At 43.4% G+C, this 22,340-nt stretch overlaps 1 protein-coding gene across 1 annotated transcript in view; it reads right to left on the bottom strand.

The window, feature by feature from the left end:
* The window catches only part of LOC124098992 (WD repeat-containing protein on Y chromosome-like), a 58,117-nt gene extending 36,332 nt beyond the window's left edge, over nt 1-21,785 (bottom strand). The window contains exons 1-4 of the mRNA XM_046453954.2: nt 21,652-21,785; nt 19,663-19,732; nt 9,445-9,688; nt 7,538-7,643 (exon numbers count right to left, since the gene is read on the bottom strand). Coding sequence (XP_046309910.2) covers nt 7,538-7,643; nt 9,445-9,688; nt 19,663-19,732; nt 21,652-21,756 — 525 coding nt within the window. The 5' untranslated portion in view covers nt 21,757-21,785. The remainder of the gene's footprint in view (nt 1-7,537; nt 7,644-9,444; nt 9,689-19,662; nt 19,733-21,651) is intronic.
* Nucleotides 21,786-22,340: the final 555 nt, after the last annotated feature.

Here is a 22,340-nt window from a genome sequence, read left to right as displayed (position 1 = left end):
GAAAATGTGTATCCTGGCTCACAGTTTGGAAGGTTCTCGTCCATCATAGCTTGGCCTTGCTGTTTTTAGAACTGTGCGAGGCAGCACATCATCACAGGAGTGTGTGGTGGAACAAAAGGGAGGAAGGAGGAGGGCGGGTCCCACAATCCCCTCCACGGGCACACCCCTCCCATGATGAAAGACCTCCCACGAGGCACCCCTCTTAAAGGTTCCACCTCCTCCTATGGCATTCTGGGAACAAGAATTTAATACATGAACTATTGCTGGACACTTAGGGTCCAAACTACAGCACAGCTCTAGTAAATCCATGCTCTCATAAACCAACTCTGGGAGGCAAAGATTATCTGTTGAGTCCTAGTGAAGTTAAAGAACTCTCCCGAATTTAAAGAGTTAATAAATAGCTAAACCAGAAATCACCCGCAGGCCCAGGCCCACCGGCCTTCAGAGCAGCACAGAGAAACCCAAGGTTGAGAGAGGGTGGGATGTGGTTGGACGGGGCTTCTTTTCTCCATGGAGTTCCAGGAAGCCAGTTAGCTATGATGCAATTTAAGCCTTTACCTCCTCAACTAGTCTACACTGCTGTATTTACACTCTGTGCTTTCTTCCCATTGGTTCTCCCAGCAGTTAGCAAACGGATTACCTAAGTTCCAGCCTGTCTTTTCATCTGTACTTCTAGGCATGGCATAAAAGGGGGGAAGCTGTGCCCCCTAGGGGGTCAGCATGGGAGCCACAATGGTGACCCAAATCAAACAATCCCACAGAAAAAGGTATCCCCGAGGGCCAGCTAGTTCAAGGGGCATCCTCTCTCCTTTCTGTAATATTGGTTGGTTGGTTGAAGATGCTCATTTTCCTTGATAGAAAGGTAAGACGTGCAGCTGTTATCAGTCACTTAACGTCTCCATGGGAACCCACTTATCCGTTGATTTCTTCTCACCTCATGACATCAGTAGCTGGGGTTTGAATGTTTCTCCCAAAATGTGTGTTCCAAACTTAATCCCTAAATTAGTATGTTAATGGTACTTGGAGGTACGACTTGGGAGGTAATTAGGATTAGGCATGATCATGGGGTTCTTATAAAGCATTAGTGACTTCCTAATGAGAGAGAGAGACCCACGTTAGCATGCTTGCTCTGTCTTACCATATGATACTCTCCACCATGTTGTGCAGCAAGAAGGCCTTTATCAGATGCAAGTGCCATGCTCTTGGGCTTCCTAACCTGACAAGCATGAGCTAGGAAAACCTCTATGCTTTACAAATTATCTAATATCAAGTATTTTATTATAGCAACAGAAAATACACTAACACATAAATTTACGGAAGAAGAGATTTTGATGAGGGGCAGGAGCACATAGATAATTCTGGCGCTCAGGAACAGTTATCTCAGGTGGGAGGATGCACAAGGTTGCCTGCTAAAGTCCAAGAAGGGAAAAGTAGAGATAAACTCTTCAAACTGAAGTTGAGGTTGACTCATCAAATTGGCATCAAATCCCCAGAGGATAAAAATAGCTACCACAAATTGGCTATCACTGACTTGCCTGGTGTCTGTCCAGCATCTTCCTGTCCAGAGATTGGCCTCTCTGACTTCAGGCAAGAGACATGGCACTCACCTCTGGCCAATTTGTGTCATTCCGTCTGATTTTCCAGGATGGGCCTGTTAGTAAAACTGGAGTCTGAATGTAAATTTTAGATTATGGGCATCTCTGTTCCTTACCATTTGGAGGGAGAAAAGATTTCTGCAGTAGGAGCCAATGAGGTCAAGGTGTACCAAGAGCAGAAGAGAGAAGCACAGGCAGAGAGTATCATCTCTGCACCCTGCTGCCCAAGAGGCTGTCTGTCCAATAATCTGAGTTCAACAACCATCCAATTCTCCCTTGAAAGCTTAACCTATTTGCATTAGATGTGTCTCTCAGGCTCAAAAGAGTCTTACCTGGTAAAGCTACTCTTTGGCGAGTACGATTTCTGCATTGCCTTTTGTGAGCATGACTACCCTATGAGGTGGATCTTTCTCCCATTTTGGAGAAGATTAAGCCAATGTTCAAAATTCAGTTGCTGAGTTCAAAAGGATCCAATAATTCACCCACAGTAACATGGTTTGTGCTAGGTTTGTACTTTAAACTCAAAAGTTGCATGTCTCCAAAGCTTTCTACCCTCCATCCCCTAAATCCATAGTTCTTTATCCACAGGTGGAGTTATTGCTGGAAGATGATTTCCAAATTAAGGCATTTCCCAGTCTCCCATTCATCCAAGGGTGGTCATGGACTGGGAGAGGTGATGTGTGTCATTTCTGGCTGGGATCTAGAAGAAGAAGGTGTGCCTTCTCTGTTCTTACACCCCTGGCATGGGGATGAAGAGTCCCGAGAACCTAAGTCAGGGTGGGGCCACCAGCTGGAGGGAGCTTGTCCCTTGAGTGGGAGAAAAAGCACCCACTCACCAGGACCACTGACCACAGATTGCTGCGGAAACAAACTTCTGTTGTTTTAACCTGTAGAAAATAAGGCACTGGTTTATTCCATCCTGCTTATGCTAAGTAGTACACCATGCTAACTTCTTTTTGAGAAATAACTTTCCATCCTAATTCCAGTTGACTCAAAACAGCCCTCTTTGTGATTTTCAATGTTAGAACTACAGAAAACAACAAGTGAAAAAGAAAATCTGAATCTGTCACTTTACTCTCGTTTAGAGAGTGCCAGAAACCAGGAGACTCCTCAAATGTCTTGTGTGTCCCCATGATTTAAAGGAGTAAAATATTTGGGTTGAAAAATCAATTCAAAGAATGAGGACTATCTGATCAGGCATGCTAGAAATCTAGCTATTTGGCTCTTACTTGATTAGTTTTTATTTGATAGGAATAATATATTCTGAAATAACTTACACACCATATTTCCAAGATAGGATTTCAATATATTTTAAATACACATTGGGAAGTGATTCAATATGCCTGAATCATCACAGGCAAGATGCTAATCTTGTAATCATGAGTTTAGATTGGAAGAAAATGGAGAAGCACTAGGAAAAGAAAATAGGATAGAAGACGTGTCCCCACATACAGAATTATGATTATCTGAGGGCCGTAAGTTTGGGGGAAAAAATTTAAAAATCTCATTAAAAATATGAAGCCTCCCCACTTTGTGACTCTGGATGATGCCTTTGGATTAATTTGATTTTTCAAAATAAATCAAAAGCCAAAGTTCATAAATCTTACCATTTTAATCAAGTTTGCTCAGAAGACTGAATTGAGTTTGGGCCCTGAATGTCGCTGACTATGATCTTGACAGCTGGTTTTATTTAGAATATCTCATCATCATCATGAGATGGATTCCAAGCTCCCTATACAGGAGCCATATTGGACCCGCCCCCCCCCAGTGGAAAATCCTAGCACATCACAGGGCCCCGGCACTTGGTCTTTAGAGAGTTTTTTCCTCCTCTGTTGACTCTCATTCCCTTTGTGATCTCAGTTCCGATTCAAGGCTTCAAATTCCATCTAAATGCTAATGACTCCCAAATTTATATCTCTGGCCCTGACATCTCCCCTAGACTCAGGACGACTCTATCCAACACATCCACAATTGAGCTCCCGGTCTCCTGTCTCTCTCGCCCACCATAATCCCTGTCTCAATTTTTGGCTCAGACCCCAAGCCTTGGTGTTGATCTTGACTCTTGCCCTACTCTTTAAAAAACAGCCTTATTGAGATAGAATTGACATATCACAACACGTTGTTAAGGTGTGCTGTTCAGAGGTCTTCAGTGTATTCACAGAGTTGTGCGAGCATCACCACTACCTAATTTTTAAGCATTTTTGCCACCCTCCTCTAAAACCTTACCCATTACCAATCACCCTTATTCATACCTCATTCCAGCCTCTGCCAACTACTGAACTTCTTTCTGTCACTATGTCTTGACCTCTTCTAGACATTTCATATAAATGGAATAATATAATAGAAGGCTTGCTTTGGCTTAACACAACATCTTCAAGGTCCACCCACGTTGTAACACATATCAGTATTTTGTTGTTGTTGTTGTTAAACTTGGCCAATGTATAGATGTTCCACATTTTGTTTACTCATTCACTAGGTGATGGACATGCATTTTATTTCTTCTTCTTGGCTATTATAAACAATGCTGCTATGAGGATTCAAATATAAATATTGGTGTGAACATGTTTTCAATTCTCAGGGGTATAACCCTGGGACTAGAATTGCTGGTTACATGGCCACTCAATAATTAACATGTGGGAACTGCCAAAATGTTTTTCAAAATAATTCAAAATTTCTACTAGCAACGTGTAAGGTTTGAAATTTCTTCTCATTCTTGTCCACATTTGTTATTGTCTATATTTTGATTTTAGCCATCCTCATGGCTAATGAATCCTATGGCTAATGAGGTTGAGCATCTCGTCATCTACTTATGGCTACTTTTGAAGAAATGTTCATTCAAATCCTTTGCCCATTTTTAATTGGGTTATTTTTTTATATGGCTGAGCATTAAGAGTTCTTTATATCCTAGATGCAAGTTCCTCGTCAGATATGTGACTCACAATATTTTCCCCATTTATGTAGGTTGTCTATTCTTTTTATGAATGGTATGCCTTTTGAAGCACTGATGTTTCTAATTTTGATGAAGTCTAATGTTTTTTCTTTTGTTTCTTGTGCTTTTGGTGTCATATCCAAGAAATCATTCCCGATCCAACATCATGAAGATTTACTCATATGTTTCACTCGGAGTTTTATGGTTTTGCACTTATAGTCAGGTCTATGATCCATTTAAGCTCATTTTTACATATGGTAAGAGGCAGGAATCCAACTTTATCTTGTTCTTCTTTTTTTTTAATGTGGATAACCAACTGACCCAGCAAATTTACTGAAGAGATTATTCTTTTCCCATTGAATGGTCTTCACATTTTTGTTGTAAGTCAAATGACCATAAAGATGAGGGTTTATTTCTTGATTCCCAATTATTTCTTAACTCCCTATTGCTATACATCTACTTCATACCATCTCCACACTGTGTTATTCACTATCATTTTGTAATAAGTTTTAAAGTTGGGAAAAGTGAGTTCTTCAATTTTCTTCTTCTTCAAGTTTGTTTTGGCTATTCTGAGTTTCTTGCATTCCCATATGAATCTTAGTATTGAACCAATTTCTGGGGAAAAAAAGGCACCCAAGGTTTTGATTAAAAAATATTACATTGAATATGTTCATTGATTTGCAAAGCATTGCCATCTTAACTAGATTAAATCTTCCCATCTTTAAAACAAAATGCCTTTTCATTTATTTATGTCTTCTTTGTAATTTCTTTCCAAAGTATTTTGTAGATTTGGGAGCATAAATTTTGCATTTTGAATTCTGCATTCATTGAGATATCATATCTTGCCCTTTGATGTGCTGATATGGTTTATTACATTGATTTTCATGTATTGAACAACCCTGGCCTTCCTGGGATAAATCCTACTTGGTCCTATGATAGAAGTATTTTGATATGTTGCTGGATTCAGTTTGCTGGCATTTTGATGAGGACTTTTGCATTCATATTCACCAAAGATACTGGCTTAGAATTTTCTTGGAATGTACTTATCTGAGTCTGGCATCAGATGATGGACTGGACTCCTCGAGTGAGTTGGGAAGTCTTCTCCTTTCTCTTTCTTGGAAGTTTGTGAAGGATTGGTATGCTAATTCTTCAAAGTGTTTGGCAGAATTCACCAGTGTTTCCATCTGAGCCTAACTGTTCTTTGAGTAAATTTTTTATTACTGATAACTCTAACTCTTTACATGTTATAGGTATATTCTGATTTTTTTTCTTCTTAAGCCAGTTACTATAGCTCAGCTCTTTCTAGAAATGTGTATATTTCATCTAGGTTACCTAATGTGTTGACATTGAAATTATTCATAGTTTACCTTATGAGCCAAAGCCCTTACCCAGGACTGTGTGGCCCTTCAAACCCCCCTCCCCGTGCTACTCCATTTTTGCTTCAATCTCATGTCCTAGGTGGCTCCCACCTCCTTTTTTTTTTTCAAATAAATGTGTGGCTTGTCCCTTCATTTCTTTCAGACCTTTCCTTAAATGTCTCATTGGTGTGTTCATTCCTAATAAACCCATAGGGAACAGAAACCGAATTTTCCTGCTCTTTGTTTCCCTATTACCTGCCTTCCCCATAGCACTTGTTACCACCTGACGTATCAGTATTTCATTTTATTTTGATTATTTTCTGCATGCCTTTCTTCCACCCCAGATTGTAACCTCCATGAAATAGGACACTTGGGCTGTCTCTTTGCTGGAAGACTGCTTGATACATGGTAGTCACTCAGTAGCTTTGTTAAATGAATGATTGAATGAATGAGGCCTGTTTCTTGTGATCACAGAGAAGGCAAATCTATTGTATTAGCTTACTACAGCCACTATAACATTTCTGCCAGGAGACATAACCAACAAAAATGTATTTTCTCACAGTTATAGGGATTGGAAGTCCAAGATCAAGGTGTGTCTGCAGGATTGAGTTCTTGTGATGCTTCTGTCTTTGGCTTGCAAGATGGCAAGATGTTTGTCTTATAAGTCTATTGCTGTGACCTTATATGGCCACCTCTTGGTCTATGTTTTCCCTAATCCTCCTTTTTTATAAGGACACCAGTCATCTTGAATTAGGGCCCACTGTAATGACCTCAATTAATTTTTTAAAGGCCCTGAACCTAAATGTAGTCACATTCTAGGCACTGAGGGTTGGGATTTAAATAGATGAATTTTTGAAGGAGCCACAATTCAATCCATGGTACCCATCAATCACTTATGCTACGAGTGGTCAGCAAGCTGGCTTATATATCCACACAAAGCAGTGACATTGGTTTCCTTCCACATTCCACAGATTCACTCCAAATTCCCTCCCTCTGGCCCCAGGCAGCCCGGTAGAGAAGGTAGAAAAATCATGAAAACTTGTCCTATTCATTTAATGAGCAAGGGAAATGATGAGCAGAGAAAATCAGTGAGACTTCTTTTGTATAAAAAAAAAAAGAGTACGTTACAAAGGCTGTACAATAACCAAACTTTAGAGGTCAACAGGATCTTTGGTATAAAGAGAGATGTGCAGGCAAACAAAATGAAGCAGCAATGTTACCATTCTAAGGCCGAGAGGTGACTTTTGGAATGGGTACGCTTGCCCTGTGGGTATTAAAAAATAAGAGACAACCACTGGTGGCAAAGGGCTGCTGTATCCCTAAGGTTCCTGTTCCATTCCCAGCTCCCCTTGTCTGTCCTCTAAACACTCAGGGAATACTCGGGACACGGAATATTTGAAGTGTGCAAGCAGGGGCCTAAATTCTGGAAGGTCTACTCACCCCAACACTGAACACCAGGCCTCCCTGAGCCTTCAATTGCTGGCATAACCTCCCTTGCCAGGGCAGACTCACACACATAAGCACCACGTGAGCGTTTACCCAGGCAGAGGCCCCTCATGCTGTCAAAGAGGGCAAGGTAACCATGAAAAAAAAAATCACCTCTCTGCTGAACCTGGCTTAGAGGACACATGCAACAAAATACAGAAAGGAAAGACCTTGACTGTGTTGTCCGTGGACATGGAGAATATTTTGTTATCCTCTGAAGATAAGTGGATATAGATCACCGGAGCCGTGTGGCTTCTCAGCAGACCTGTTGGTTTTCTAGAATGAAAACAGAACAGATGAACACAAAGCAGTTCTGTCTGCTATTTCTAAATAAAAATGCAAAACTAAACTTGGCCCAGATCTGGCAGTTCTATTCAGCCTGGAAGAGGGTTATGTTTCCCTCTGAAATTGCACAAGTACATATCTTGTGAGATAAAAGGACTGAAGCAAATAATACCCAGTGATAGTGACAGGGCTCGTGGTGAGATGAAGCCCTGCGCCTCATTTCTCCCTCTGTTAACAATAACACTATAAAAGGAACACGCGAGGAACTGTCCAAGGTGGGGATGGAACGGATTCCGTGGTAGGTGGTGGCTTTCTGTAGGCTGGAGAGAACAGCATTAAAACCTGGGTGGAAGGGCTTTGTAATAGGAGGGATCACAGTGTCCTTGGAGGATCTCAGGGCTGGGTCCCATGAGAGGGTGAGGAGGTGGGGAGAAGAGAGGAAGGACAGGGGTTCAGGAGGGAGAGCATAACATAACCAAGTGAGGAAGCAAACTGTTCTCAATTGCCAGACAAATGGGAACCTAAGGTAACAGAAGTAGATGGACAATGATTTTTCTTTCTTGTTATGTCTCTGACATTGTGCTGAGGGTTTTATGTGGATCATCTCATTTTTTTTTGATTTTCATTATTGTTCTAGGAGGTGGGTCCTTTAGTGATCACCACTGTAGAGGAGGAAATGGCAGCTGTAGCTCTTGGTCAGCATTGCTTGGCCAGGAAGTGAGGCACCAGCTGAGCCCACATGCTCAATTGCTGCTTGGCACCAACTTGGGTGTCTCTGCATGACTGAAGGGCACAGGGTCACCTGCGGATCCCTGAAGATGCCTGGGAGATTGGCTAGGCCAGGAATCCTGGCATGTCCCACGTGACTTGTGCTCATCCCTGAATCTCCACTGCCCAGCACAGGAGAACCAGCTCCCCATCTCCCAGTCTCCATCTTCAACTCCTCTCAGTGGGAATGACAAACCTGCCTTTGACCCTTTACTCTGCCATTACTTGCAAGAAGTCATTTAATTTCTCTGGGCTCCAGTTTCTTCATTTGTAAATGGGCTTGATGTGAGGATCAGAGAGGCTGTATGTGCTGTATGGTACCCAGTACAGAGTAGGTGTTTAATAAAATGGTCTTTTTTGTTGTTATCAAGAAAGTGCTCCCTAGGGTCTACCATGAAAGGTATGTATCTGATTCTAGGGTGTAATGATCACCACTGAGGGGGAGAGGGGAAGGTACCTTCAATGGTCACACTGTTCACTCCCTAAATTCCAGGCTTCCCAGAACAACTCTCATTTCTTATGTCAATTATACTTGCCTTTCATGTCAATTCTGCTGTGCCTGAGGGGTGCTACCATTAATTCTGTAGAGCCATTAAATCTGACAGGGCTAAACAACCTCTGTGGAGAACTGAGTGTACACTTGGGGGCTGAGTAAGGTGCACTAAAAACATCCATTACACATCAAAATCCCTAATAGCTCTCTGTGACCAAGAGGGTGATGGGTTCATGGTAGGGCAGGCAGCAATGTGATTAAAGGGACCCGCTGAGATGCAGGTGAACGGTAGCTCCACACAGTCTCTCTGTCCTTGTAAGGTATTTACATTTTTAAATGACTTGAAATGAACTCCCCCAGCCCCCCAAAATAATCCCTTTACAGGCTACAGAAAGAAGTTTCCCAGACGGTGTGTAAGGGGTATTAATTTTGGTCAGAGGTTCTTAAGTCATTCTAATAGGGAATCCCCAGTCCTGCTTCCAATTATCTTCCTACACCGATGGCCCTCTTGATGAGAGAAAGACAACTTACCCAGGCAGATGAGGATTCCAGACTCGAATTATTTGATCCAGGCCACCTGTCAGCAATAAGTTCTTTCTCCTGCAGAAGAAGAATGCCTTCACTCCTTTATGGATACGAAAAACTGTTTGATCATATTCTGCTCGCCTCGGGGGCAGAGCAAGGGATGCGTGGCCTTTTCTTGTCTTGACATCTTTCCTAACGTTCCTTATCTCTTTCATCTTTTGCTTGACATTTGTTGTTCCCACTGTGCACCCTGGAAATATTCACAGAAAAGCAAAACACAGTTTCTTAATAAGATCAGTCAATTTCCCGACAGGGTTGCTGATCACTAAAAGGTCCCTGATTCATTTTCAACAACAACAACGGGTATTTTCTTCTTCCTCCACCTCCAGGTGTTAACTACAGATAGTCTGAAGAAGAAAAGCGGTGTGTGTGAGAAAAGTAAGATTTCCCCCCTCCTTTCCTAAAGAGAGACAAGAAGAGTCACCTGGGAACAGAGGTAGCATGAAGGCCATCCTATTTGGAGGAAACCCAGCACCAACAAGGATCTTATTTGATCTGAACACAGACTCACTCATTCAAACACATTTACCTCCGTCTTAGGGGTGAGAAAACGTATATGGAGAAGTTAAGAGACTTGTCATGGAGGGAATGGAGCAAGCATCAAATTCAGCACTGACTCGGACATTGGGACTCATCCAGTTGACTTATCAGTTCCATAATCAACCAGAAAATTTTGTCCTACAATTGACAGATATTTTCAGCCAAATATTCATCGGTTTATGAATCTTCTGAACAATAGAATCATAATGGTCACATCATTTAGAAGCGATTAGTGGTCCTCTCATAGGTTTCAGACATGGGTTTCACCAGAAAATCAATGAAAGAAATCCTCGATACATTCACCAGAGCCTCTCCTATCCCTACCGCCTGGCTTACCCTGATCACCAACCTCAACCATGTCCAAGGGCCCTTGGAGGAAGGACAAAGAATCGTCTTCAGCTTCCACTTCCTATCCTCCAAGTAAGAACTTTCTTTTGTTGCTCATGACCTAATTTATGAGTTGAAGGATAGTTTTGTTTGAGATCTCTGCCTGTTACCCCAAGTTATGAGTCCAACTATTTTCCCAGAATTAGAGAGAGGAATTTGCAATTCAAATAAGTTCCACTAAGGCAAGTGCATGCTTTATCTGCAAGATCATGTGGTGCTCTATTCACTTGACCTTTGTCCTGTAGAACTCTAACATGGGCCTTATAATTTTGGGGGGCTGTGAATGTAGCACATGCAGGGCTCTGGGTTTGAGCCTCAGGACCACATACACAAACCACACATACACACACACACATACACACAAATTAACAACAAAAAAGACCTTATAACCTTTCAAGAGAAGTGGGAAATCTTCATTTTACTTGGAAATTTCCAGGATTTAGAATGTCAGTATCAGTTTCCAAACATGTTTTAAATAGTCTGCTTGTTGGTGGCTCCTTTAGCCCACTTGTTATGATTTGGGCGTGAGGTTTCCCCCAAGCTCAAGTGTGAGACAATGCAAGAAGGTTTTGAGGAGAAATGATTGGGTTATGAGAGTCCCAATCAGTGCATTAGTTTGCTGATAGGGATTAACTGAGTGGTAGCTGAAGGCGGGTAGGGTGTGGCTGGAGGAGCTGGGTCCCTGGGTGAGTGCCTCTGGGGAATATATTTCATATCTGGCCAGTGGAGTCTCTCTCTCTGCTTCCTGTTCATCATGTGAGCTGCTTCCTTCTGCCACACTCTTCCGCCCTGTTGTTCTGCCTCACCTGAGGAATGCAGCTGGCTGTTTATGGACTGAGTCCTCTGAAACCGTGAGCCCCCAAATAAACTGATCCTCCTCTAATTGTTCTTGTCAGATTTTTAAGTCACAGCAGCAAAAAAAGCTGACTACAACACCACTGCTGCCTCTGGGGACCCCTTGTTTTAGGGGCACGTCCTGCAGTGGAGTTCAGAGACACGTCCAGGAAGCGGGAGGGGCACTCATCATCTTTTGACTTCTCCTGAGCTCTCTCGTTTTGAGGGGCCCAAAGCCCTGATGTTGAGAGTGGCTGCCCTCCACTGAAGGAGTACCACTAGAGAACATGGGATCATTTTCCCAATGACGAGATATATAATTTCCTCATTATTTGAAGCTGTAATCTGAGTTCTGGGCCACTTCTGGACAATCCGTGGACAGTGAATTGAGGTGACAACCCTGCTCTGCATGTGTCTTTCCATAGTGGTGTAGAGAGGCTGGCTTGTCACTCTGGCTCTGTCCTTCCCCCGCCCCCTCCTTGAACATGCAGTAGGAAGGTAGATGGCCTTGAACTGGCAACTCTTCAGCCACCAGGTGGAGGGGAGAGATGGTATTTCGTGAGTGTAGATATTTACAGGAGATGATAGAATGAGCTGAAGAATCTGGGTGAGCACTTTTAAGGTCAAAGCGATGCAGCAAACCTGCCTCAAACAGCAGTTTGACACATTCATCCTTCGTGTTGTGAACAGAGATCTGAAACTTCTAAGCAGGTGTGTCACTTTATTTTTATTTTAGTTTTTTTTTTTCAAGTAAAGGGGAGAGCAGCCGGTTCATTTGCATGATCGCTAGCAGTTCTTTTCCAACAGAGCCAGACAGAGATACACGTTTTAAGTGGTTGTCATGGAAACCAGAGTGCATAGCTCTTCTCCAAGGACTGAAAGAAGGATGATGAAAAGTGTAAGTAATCTCCATGGAAACCTGGAGCGGATTCCAGGCGGGTTCAGATCCCAGCACACTAACTGGCAGGTAAGTCTTCAGGCACTGAGGTCGTGGTGGAAGTTTAATTCAGACTATCCACTATGGCTTTTGCCATCAGAGGTGGTCCAGAGGCCACCTCCACAGTTGTGGGCTCAGAGCATTCCCCAGAGTTGGCAGCTGGGTGTGTGTGTGTGCCCTGAAGCTCAGGATTTCACTCTTCCTGATTCAACCTGGATTCTGTGGCCAGGCTTGCCCACCTTTACCTGATGCTTTTCTCTACCAATTTCTCAGTATGGCAAGAGCTCATGGATTTGGAGTCACAAAATTGAGCCAGTTTCTTATTTGCAGGAGGCAAGACACTCAAGGTCCAGCTGGGGTTTCTGTGGCCTTGACCAAGATGCATCCTCTTTGCATATTCATTAATAGCAAAAATGAAGCCAGAGATTTCTCTCTTAAATAAAGAAAGGCAAAGTCAAGCACTTCCTAACTGCAGAGCTCTTGAGGCAATTGTTGGTCTTTGTATGATGGTTTTCCTCCTTGGCCAAGGTAAGTCTTCTTGGGAATAAGTGGCTGACTGTGAGTCAGGTTTTGAAGTCCAGAAGTATGTCATGGTGGATCTCCAAGGTGTTGTGAGGAGCTCTTGCCCAAAGTGGAGATGAGAACTATTCAAGGGGAGTCTCAGGAATGGGGGAAATTCCCTCCTTGTTTCCTAAGTAATGATTCTCTGGAAGCCACTTTGGGGTGAGGGTTGGTGCTAGGGCCCACAGTGGACACACACCCTGACCACAGCAGTCATGTGGTCATGGGGAACCGAGGAGACATGCCGGAGGTAGGGGAGTGGGGAGCTATCAGGAGAAAGGCACAGGAGGAAAACATCGAACACACTTGTTCCTACCGTCCTACTGTATCGTCCTCTGGTTCTCCTGGAACGGACACTACAGAGCACTCTTGGGAGAGAGGTCAGTGTGAGTCTGAATTCTGAACTTCACAAATACATTCATTCAGTAAATATTTATCGAGCACCTAGTAGGTGCCACGCACTATTCTAAGCCCTTGTGGCACAACAGTGAACACAGCACTCACGAATCCCTGCCTCTAGGGGAAGACAGGCCATGAGAACCAAACACAGTGGGTGAAGTATAGAGGCTGTCTGAATTACAGAGTCTGATTAGAGGAAAGGATTTAAATCAGGGCAGAACAAGGCAAGGAAGTTGGGGTGGACTTTCCCAGCATATAATAAATCAGGCAAAGACTTGGAAAAGGTGTAGGAGTGAGATCTGTGGACATTTGTGGAGAACCTTCCAGGTAGAGGGGAGCATTCATGAAGGTCGGTGGGACGAGAGGGGGAGGGGAAAGAGGATGAGGCCACAGTGATAAGGTGTGGGGTAAAGAAAGGGCTGGGGACCAGGAGACTTTGGCTTTTACTGAGTGAGATAGGGGCCTACAGCAGGATCTGCAGAGGTCTGACTCCTAATTTTATGAGGTCTCTCTTGCTGATGTGCAGAAAATAGATGGAATCCAGGAGACCATCTAGGAGACTCTCTCGGTAACGCAGGGAAGAAAAGACAGTGATTCTTACTGAGTGGTAGAAGTGGGGCTGGTGAGAAGTGGCCCCATGTGAGGTGTACTATGAACACAGAGCCAGTAGGTTGGAGGTGGGTTTTGAGAGGAGTCGTGGTTTTGTCCTGAGCAACTGGAAAGATGGACTTAGTATCAACTGAGATCGGGAAGATGGTGGAACAGGTGTGCAGAAAAGATCTGGATTCAGGTTTGGACTTAATTTTGATCTCCATTATCTATCCTAGTGAAGATGTCCATTAGTGAGCCAGGGCAGTTGGAAATGCCAGAAAGAACTGGGATAGAAATAAAAATTTGGGAGTGGACAGCATACAGTGGAATTGGAAGGGATCACCAAGGGAATGACGCAGACGTGGAGGAGATGACCAAGAACTAAACTCTTGGGGCTCCAACATTAAATCAGACAGATGTGGAGGAACAAGCAAGAGAGAAAGGATTGGGATCTTGAAGCCAAGTGAGAGAAGTTCATTCAGGAAGCCAGAGTGGTCAGTTGCTTCAAATGTAGAAAGAGAAAATGAGATGAATATTGGTCAGTGGAATCGGCAACATGACAGGCATTGTGGCCCCTTATACAAGTGGTTTAGGTGCTTGGTCTTGGGGACCAAGGCCAGGTTGGAGGGTTCTTAGCGAGAATGGGAGGGTAAGAATTGGAAAAGCAAGTACAGGTAACTTTTCTCAGAAGTTTCACTCCAGAGGCTCTCTGAACTTTCACATTCTCATCTTACTGTTATGGTTGGCACATTATAAATACCAAATAAAAATCATTAGATTGATATAGATGTGGGGGCTGATCCTTTGATTATATGGATATCTAGCTATTAAGAGAGATTTAATTGGTGAAATCATAGTAGTTTAGAGCTATAAGCAATTCTAGTGGCTTCCTTTTCTGTGATGTGAGGAAGGATGGACAGGACTCTTAGCATAATGAGGCCTCTGAATCTGAGCTGGAAGGATCTATAGAACTTGTATCCAACTTTCTTGTTGTATTAGTCTGTTTTCTATTGCTATAACAAAACACCTGAAGCTGGGTACTTAGCAAGTAAAGAGGTTTATTTAGTTTACAGTATTGGAGGCTGAAAACCCAAGATTGGGTATCCGTCTGCACAACCTCTGATGAAGGATCTGTTGGGCTGCATTACAACATAGCAGGTAACATCATGGAGGGAGCCCATGTGAGAGAGATTGCATGGAGAGACAGGAAGCCAGAGAATAGGGAAGGGCCAAGCTTGCTCTTTTTATAAGAATCTACTCTCTCGGAACGAACCAGGGTCTCACAAGAGCTACATTATTTCCTTGCAAGGATTAGTGCCCTCAATAGCCTAACCAGTTTCACCAGGCCACACCTCAAAAGTTCCGTGATCTCTTAGTACTGTGACACTGGGGCCAAGCCTCTCCCATGTGAACTTTTGGGGCATAAATTCAAATAATATCCAAACCTTAGCACATATTGAACTGGAGGGGAAATGGAGGTTCCACATCACAGTTTTGTTAGTAGCCGAGCCACAGTTAAAACTCCCTGTTCCTTGTTCTAGAGTCATTGCTTTTGATCTGCTCAAATACTGAATTTTGAGCTATTTCAATCTCCAAAGGCTATTTCGGTTTCTTAGAATTCATATTCATTATTGTTCTAGAAAGCCAAATTTCCTAGTTCCGAGAAAGTCTAATGGAAGTTCCCAAGAAACTGAAGCACTGTACCTCTTTTTTCCTAATACTTTGGTGATTTAAATGTCAGTGTATCAGAAATTTATAAAGGAAACTTTCCTTGAAAGATAATGTGAGCTCTTGGGCTATGAAAGGGCCTCGGGGAAGATTCCTAGCAAGAAAGAAGCAAGATGGTATTTCATACTAGGCTGAGACCTTGGCACAAGTCTTTATTGATTTTCCATGATGTTCAGTGGCAAGTGGAATTAGATTTTTCAAGGATAAAAGAAGGGGGAAACTAGAATTTCAGTCTTCCCAAAGGCTCAGAAATGTTCAGGCACAGTGAGGCTAGAAGACATCAAAAAAAGGAGAAGCTTACATTGTTCCGTGGGTGGCTGACTTCTGAGTTGCTGTAAGTGTATTAAATGTTTTATGCATCCCCGATGCACCGCTGGTGAGCTCCAACCAGCTCTTAATTAAAGTCCAGAGGTGGGACTGAGGGTGGAGCATGGGAGGAGGGAGAGATATTAGTTAGCATGTGTCACTTAACAGCAGGGATAAGTTCTAAGAGATGCTTCCTCAGGCATTTCATTATTGGGTGAACACCATAGAGTGTGTAGGTCACTCACAGGACTTCTTATATGATCAAGAAATGATAGGCAAACACAGATGCATAAGCCTGTTCCCAAGAGAACCCAGCATACCGTTCACAGTCAATTTTTCTTATAAGTGCAAGGAGTAACTTCTAAAATAACAAGACAGAGTATAGTGTACATACATGAAATGTAACACAGCATTTACTATCATTATCAAATATTCTGTACTGGGCACAATTGCATGTTCTGCCTTTTTTATACAGCTGGCCGTGAAGTAGGTTTTGTTTACACTGGTATTGCCGCCTGAGTACTGTATTGCACTATGACATCATGGCAGCTATCATGTCACTAGGCAACAGGAATTTTTGAGCTCTATTATAATCTTCAAAAACCACTATTGTGTATGCAGCCTGTTCTCGACTAGAATCTTGTACTGTGGCACGTGGCCGCCTACAACTCTGACACTTCTTGATTATCCCTCTGCCCCATCAGGTGGGCCTGTAAGAGCAGCAGACAGGAGAGTCTGCTGTCTCTGACTCTGATTCAGGGTATTTGGGTATTCATGGATTCCTTTCTTAAGCTGCTGCTGCTTAAGGTACGTAGGGAATCCATGCAGAGATCCTGGGCATATTCTATTGGCAATAAACTTCTCGATGCCCTGGGAATAAATGATTCCATTATTTACCCCCCCTCAGGTTACAGCCAAGGTGAGAAGCTGTCCCAGAACAGGTCCCAGGATGTGAAGGGCTTTACAAACCCAACTGTAGGGAATGGCAGTGGTACATTGGCTTTGGAGTCAGAAAAATCAGAGCCCAGTCCCTTTGGGACTCTTGTACCTAAGTGACCTGGTGAGCAAGCTTACCTAAGCTTATGTGTCCTCATCTATAAAATATGTTTACATAGAATTCACACCTTCCCTGACCACTGTGAAGATCAAATAGCGTCATGCCTGTGATTGGCTCGTGATCTTTGCTGCAAAATAAAGTCACATCTAAAAATGCAGATGCCTGGGCAGTCTCTCTTTGAAAAAGAGGTTTTTACTTTTAGCTGCATATTGGAATCACCTGCAGAAATTTTTAAAAGCTGCAATGCCCAGGCTTCATCTCACACCAATTAAATCAGAATCTCCGAGGGTAAAACCCAAGGTAAGCAGATTTTACAAAGTCTCCCAGGTGATTCCAATGGGTACCCCAAACTGAGAACCACTGGCAAATATCCAATATGAAAATTAGTGTAAATGAGTAAGTGCCAAACACATGTAAGTTATCATCATCTGTATCAACTTGAACATTAAATATGATGATGGTGACGTTGAATAATTGGAAGGGGCTTTCCAATATAACCTCGAGGCCTTCACAGAATAATTATGAAGTTTAATGAAGTAAGTATGAAGAGTTAAGAAGGTCTTCAAGGGGTGGGTTATTAACAAATGTTAGTACGTCGTTGTGGGGAAAGAATCTTTCTTGGGCTTTGAGGGGCACACAATTCACCACAGTCCTTTTCAATGCAGACTCTGATTCAGTCGTTCTGGGAAGAAGCCTAAGACTCTGAATTTCCAACACACTCCTAAGCAATTCCCTGGCTATGGGTCTGAGGGTTAGAAGGAAAGGCTTTGGGCACAGCCTGGATTCCAGCCTTGGCTCCGTTCTGAGTTGTGTGACACAGGGTAGTAGTCATTCTCTACTTTTTTGGCCATTAGTAAACCTCCCCTCCCAGTTCCTGCTTGGAGATCAGGTCTTCCCTCACTCTGATGCTATAATTTTAATGAGTACTGCCAGGTTCTGATGGCCCCTGCTCTTCCTGGGTTGGCTGGATCATGATTGTCCCAACAATGGGCCAATCTATTTTAATAAGACACTTCCCAAGTTGGCTGGACTGGGGACCAAGAGTGTCAGTCAGTCCCCAGTCTCTGTTGGTGGCAAAGCTATGTGAGACATGGGCTCACTACCCTCCAAGGGGTCTGGTGTACAGATGAGACTTTATGAGATGGAGAAGCATTTGAGTCTCTGTTCCCAGGATTTCCCAGTGAGGAGCTGCTTTGTTTTCCTGTTCTTCCTGTGTTGCCTGAGCCACCCCCAGGATTCTGCTTTCTGCTTCCATCAGTTTGAGTTGAACTTCTTTAAGTGCAGTTATAAAGATCTCTGACCAATCGCCTGGTTATTCTGTGCTTTAGCCCACTCATCTCTAAGATGGGGCAAGCAGCGAGGTGTAAACCATAGGTTGTAACGGTGGTTAAACAGGGCCATACATGTAAGGCACTTAAGGCAGAGCCTGACCTTAGGGAAGTGTTCCAGTTGGGAAGCTCCAGGCAGGCAGAAGACTGCATCTACTGCAGACCATGAGCTGATACCCTGGGACTCGTCCATCATAAAGGGAGTGGATTCCTGATTCATATTTGGGTCAGTCAGCCAGGTGTGGTAGCACATGCCTGTAATCCCAGTGACTTAGGAGGCTGAGGCAGGAGGATCCCAAGTTCAAAGCCAGCCTCAGCAAAAGCAAAGCACTAAGCAACTCATTGAGACACTGTCTCTAGATTAAAATACAAAATAGGGCTGGGATGTGGCTCAGTGGTTGAGTGCCCCTGAATAAATCCCCAGTATGCCCCCCCCCAAAAAAAATTTGGGGTCAGCCAGACCTCTCCAAGTCTATCCAATGCTGGATGTATGTCTTCAGTCTAGTCCACACAAAATAACTCCCCCATAAATAGCACAGACACCCCTACACCATAAACCCAAGATCAGCTTGGTCAAGTTCATGCCCAGATTTGCTGTTTATTAGGGACTATGGTTTGAATGTGTTTCCCCAAAGTTCATGTGTTAGAAACTTACTTCACTGGGCAGCAGTATTGGGAGGTGGGGCCTAAAGGGAGGTGTTTAGGTCATGAGGGCTCCACCCATAGGTATGGGTTAGTTTTCATGGGAATGATTGTTACAAAATTGAACACTTCCAAACGTACTCACTTGTCTGTTCACATTTCCATCGTGAGATCATGCTGTGTGAGAGCCATCTTCAGATGCTGACACCATGTCCTTGGACTGCCCAGCCCCAGAATCATAACCCAGATAAAACTCTTTTCTTTATAAGTTACTCTAGTCTGTGGTGTTCAGTTACAACAGCAAATGACTAAGATACTGGGGTCATCCCCTAAGATTGAGAGATGTATTGGGAGATGGGTATTCCCTTGGCCTTTCTTGGATTTCACTTGGTCTATGTCCAGCTTCTAGAAACTACCCATGCTGGATCTTCCCACCTTTAGAATTCCTTAAAAGTCCCTAATCCTACAAATGCCCCATTTCAACAGTTTCATACGGATATCATTATATATTCAATACCATGTAGCACATTAGAGGTGCTCACACAGTAGAGCCTGGCATTGCTTAGAGTGGATTTTGCTTATTTCAACACATACTGACGGAGCTCTTGGTGTATGCAAATTCAGTGCCAGGCATGCTGTCCCTCACTGCCTCTCCAGCAGCCCCAGGGCATGAGGCTCATGAAATTAAAAACACACTCAGCTGCGGAGGAGGCCTAATGTTTGAATGGCATCAGGAGTTACTAGCAGGGTGCCGGATGCCCACAGCAATACAGAAAAGAAAAGGTGGGAGGCCTCCAGAGATTCACGACCCAGAGAGAGAACAACTGCAATCATGATAGGAGCGTCCGTAGTACCTATTACCAGAGCTGTGGGCTCGTGGTTGGAGCTGGAAATGACAGCTTTCAGAGAATCACAGTAGTTCAGCTAAAAGAAAAAAAAAAAGTGAGAAAACACTAATTAAAACAAGATCACGCGCCAGGTCAGTAAGAGTTTCTAATAATGTTTAAAGCATTCTTCCAAAACATATTTCATGAAGGAACCACTGTGCGGAGGATAGGAAAAAAAAAAATTCAAGCACCCATGTGTGTTCCTGGGGTAGTGCAGTGTGTACGGTGGTCCCTTCCCTCCAAACTGCTCTAGGCTAACACCAGAACAAGCAATTCCTGAGCACCCTGTCTGCTGCAGCTCCTATTGCCTATTTTAGACTTTTCCGAGAAAAGCTGAATGCTGCCTGCAGAGCTACAGGGGGTTTTACAGAGAAAACAATTTGTTTCCCTAGAAATCATCTTTAAATTGGAAGCAATACTGAATAGATCCTGGGAGGCATCGGCTCTTCCCCTGTCTTTGAGAACTAAGAATGGGGTCCTGAGATAGGTGTGTGGGGACTGGGTAACCAGGGTTTTGGGGTAGGACCCAAAAGGTCAATCTTAGGTACAAGGAATGAGATTTGGAGGGATTTGAGTTCTCCTCTCAGGCCACCTTCCACGGAAGAAGTCCTAATTCAGAATCTGAACATACAGAGTGGATACAGTCACACTAGTATTGGAAGCATGGTGTGAACTCTGTGTCCCCAACCCAGACCCCCACAAGAGGTCAAGGTCAACAAGAAGTGTGGCTCCGTTAAGCTACGTGGAGGAAGCCAGGCATCAGGACCAGGCTTAGTATGACGCCATTTTTGTGAGCTGGGCTTCCAAAGGCAAACCAACGGGGACAGAAAGTCGATTGGTGGAGACCTGCTGCTGAGCGTGGGAATGGGCTGGAGGGATGTCACCCAGTGACCGAAACATTCTAAAACCGGATCCTGGTGATTATGTTACAACTCAGTAAAGTTACTCTCAATGAGTTGTACATGTAGGATGAACTTATGATATATAAATTGTAACCAATAAAGAAGAAGGAAATACAAATAATCTTATTTCAATCACTTTTGAGAAACATCATGGTATTTCATCTGCTTATTTGGTCAAATTATTGTTTTCTTTTTGCTTTTAGCTTTCTTAACTCACATTTCTGTTCTGCAGCAGGATTGGTATTTGGTCTTCTCCAATTTGTGTTTGAAATCTTGTTGGTATTTGTCTTTTAAACAAATGTGGTTTTCGTGGTCCAAGTTTCCTTCCCCTCTAATTTTCCTTTTCACGTTCAAACACGTTTGGTGGTGCCCCTCACTATCACTCAGTAGGATTTCTTACTGTTCTTTCTCACATAAGTCTTGTTAATTTGGAAGCTTCTCTACCTGGTTGAAGCCTGGTGTTTTCAGAGGAGGAAACAGCTGCTGACACAAGCTTGTGTTCCTTCCTCCAATGGACTCGTCATACTGACCCTGAGGACTCCTGCTCCCCGCCTGTCCCTTGGGCTGGTGTGTCCACTCTGCCATTTGGTCTCTGGGCTCTCTTAACATAATTGACAATGCCTTGCTTTGTTATACACTGGATAAACCCCAGTTCAGCTCCTCAGAGGAAGGCTCAGGGACTCAATGTCATGTCCATAATCCACCAATGGTCCTAAGACACTCTGGTCACTTGAGTTGGCTTTTACTCCAACAAGAGGAAGGACAACCCATGCACTATCTTCTGACCCAAAGGATACCTGGGACAAGGTCCCCCAAACTGATCCCACCAGGAAGTTCAAACTGATTAATTCCACTAGAAACCAAGTGTTTGTCATTCTTAGGACTAACCTACACATTTCGTGTAACTGTTATTTTTGTTTTCGGCTGGGTTTCTGAAGTTGTCTCAGGACCAGTGACGACTTATGATAAAATGTACACTGTTTGGCGATTTGAGTGACGCACCTGCAGAGGGAGAGGGCAGGCTAGCAAACTCTAGTTTATTTATCTATCTTACCTGAGTAACCCAGTCTCCATGTACTTTCCAGCGGATGTAGTTTACATGTGGAGAGGTTATCACATTCTGAATGGTGATGTTTGGCATGTTATCCACTTTGGGCATCTTCTTCCAAATTCTAAGGAGAAAAACATTAAACCATCAAAAAGAGGAGAATGGCCGACCCTCCTACGACCTGTTCTTCCAACCAGGAGCCTTTTCTTGGGTTACCTCTGGGGTCAGGCATCCCCCACTCCCTCATCTCTTCTCTCATATCCATCTGCCCCTCTCCAGGGCCTCTCTATCTCATCCATGGGGACCCCTCTGAATATGCCAGACCATTTGAGTTCTCCCTTTCCTGGATTCCCGAAAAGTTGAGTGTGTGATCATCAAGTTGGTGCGTGCTGCTTTTATTTATTTATTTTTTTCATGAGACATGTACATCTGAAGGCATCGGTGCTTCTTTTAAAGCCCCACAAGTCCCAGAAGGGAGCCAGGACTCAGAAACTCCTGGCAGAGCCTGAACAATTAGACAGAAAGAAGAAATTAAAGAGCTATATAAATAGGAAAAGAAGAGCTCAAACGATCCCTATTTTCCAATAACATGATTCTATATTTAGAAGAATTAAAAAAAAAAACTCCACCAGAAAATTTCTAGAACTCATAAATTAATTCAGCCAAATAGCAGGATATAAAATTAACATCCATAA

Source organism: Marmota monax, unplaced genomic scaffold (genome assembly GCF_021218885.2).
Source record: "Marmota monax isolate L192 unplaced genomic scaffold, Marmota_monax_Labrador192_F-V1.1 WCK01_AAM20220418_F8-fsc00011, whole genome shotgun sequence".
Lineage (NCBI taxonomy): Eukaryota > Metazoa > Chordata > Mammalia > Rodentia > Sciuridae > Marmota > Marmota monax.
The sequence above is the reverse complement of the archived record's forward strand: the minus strand, read 5'-3'. Positions and strand labels throughout refer to the sequence as shown.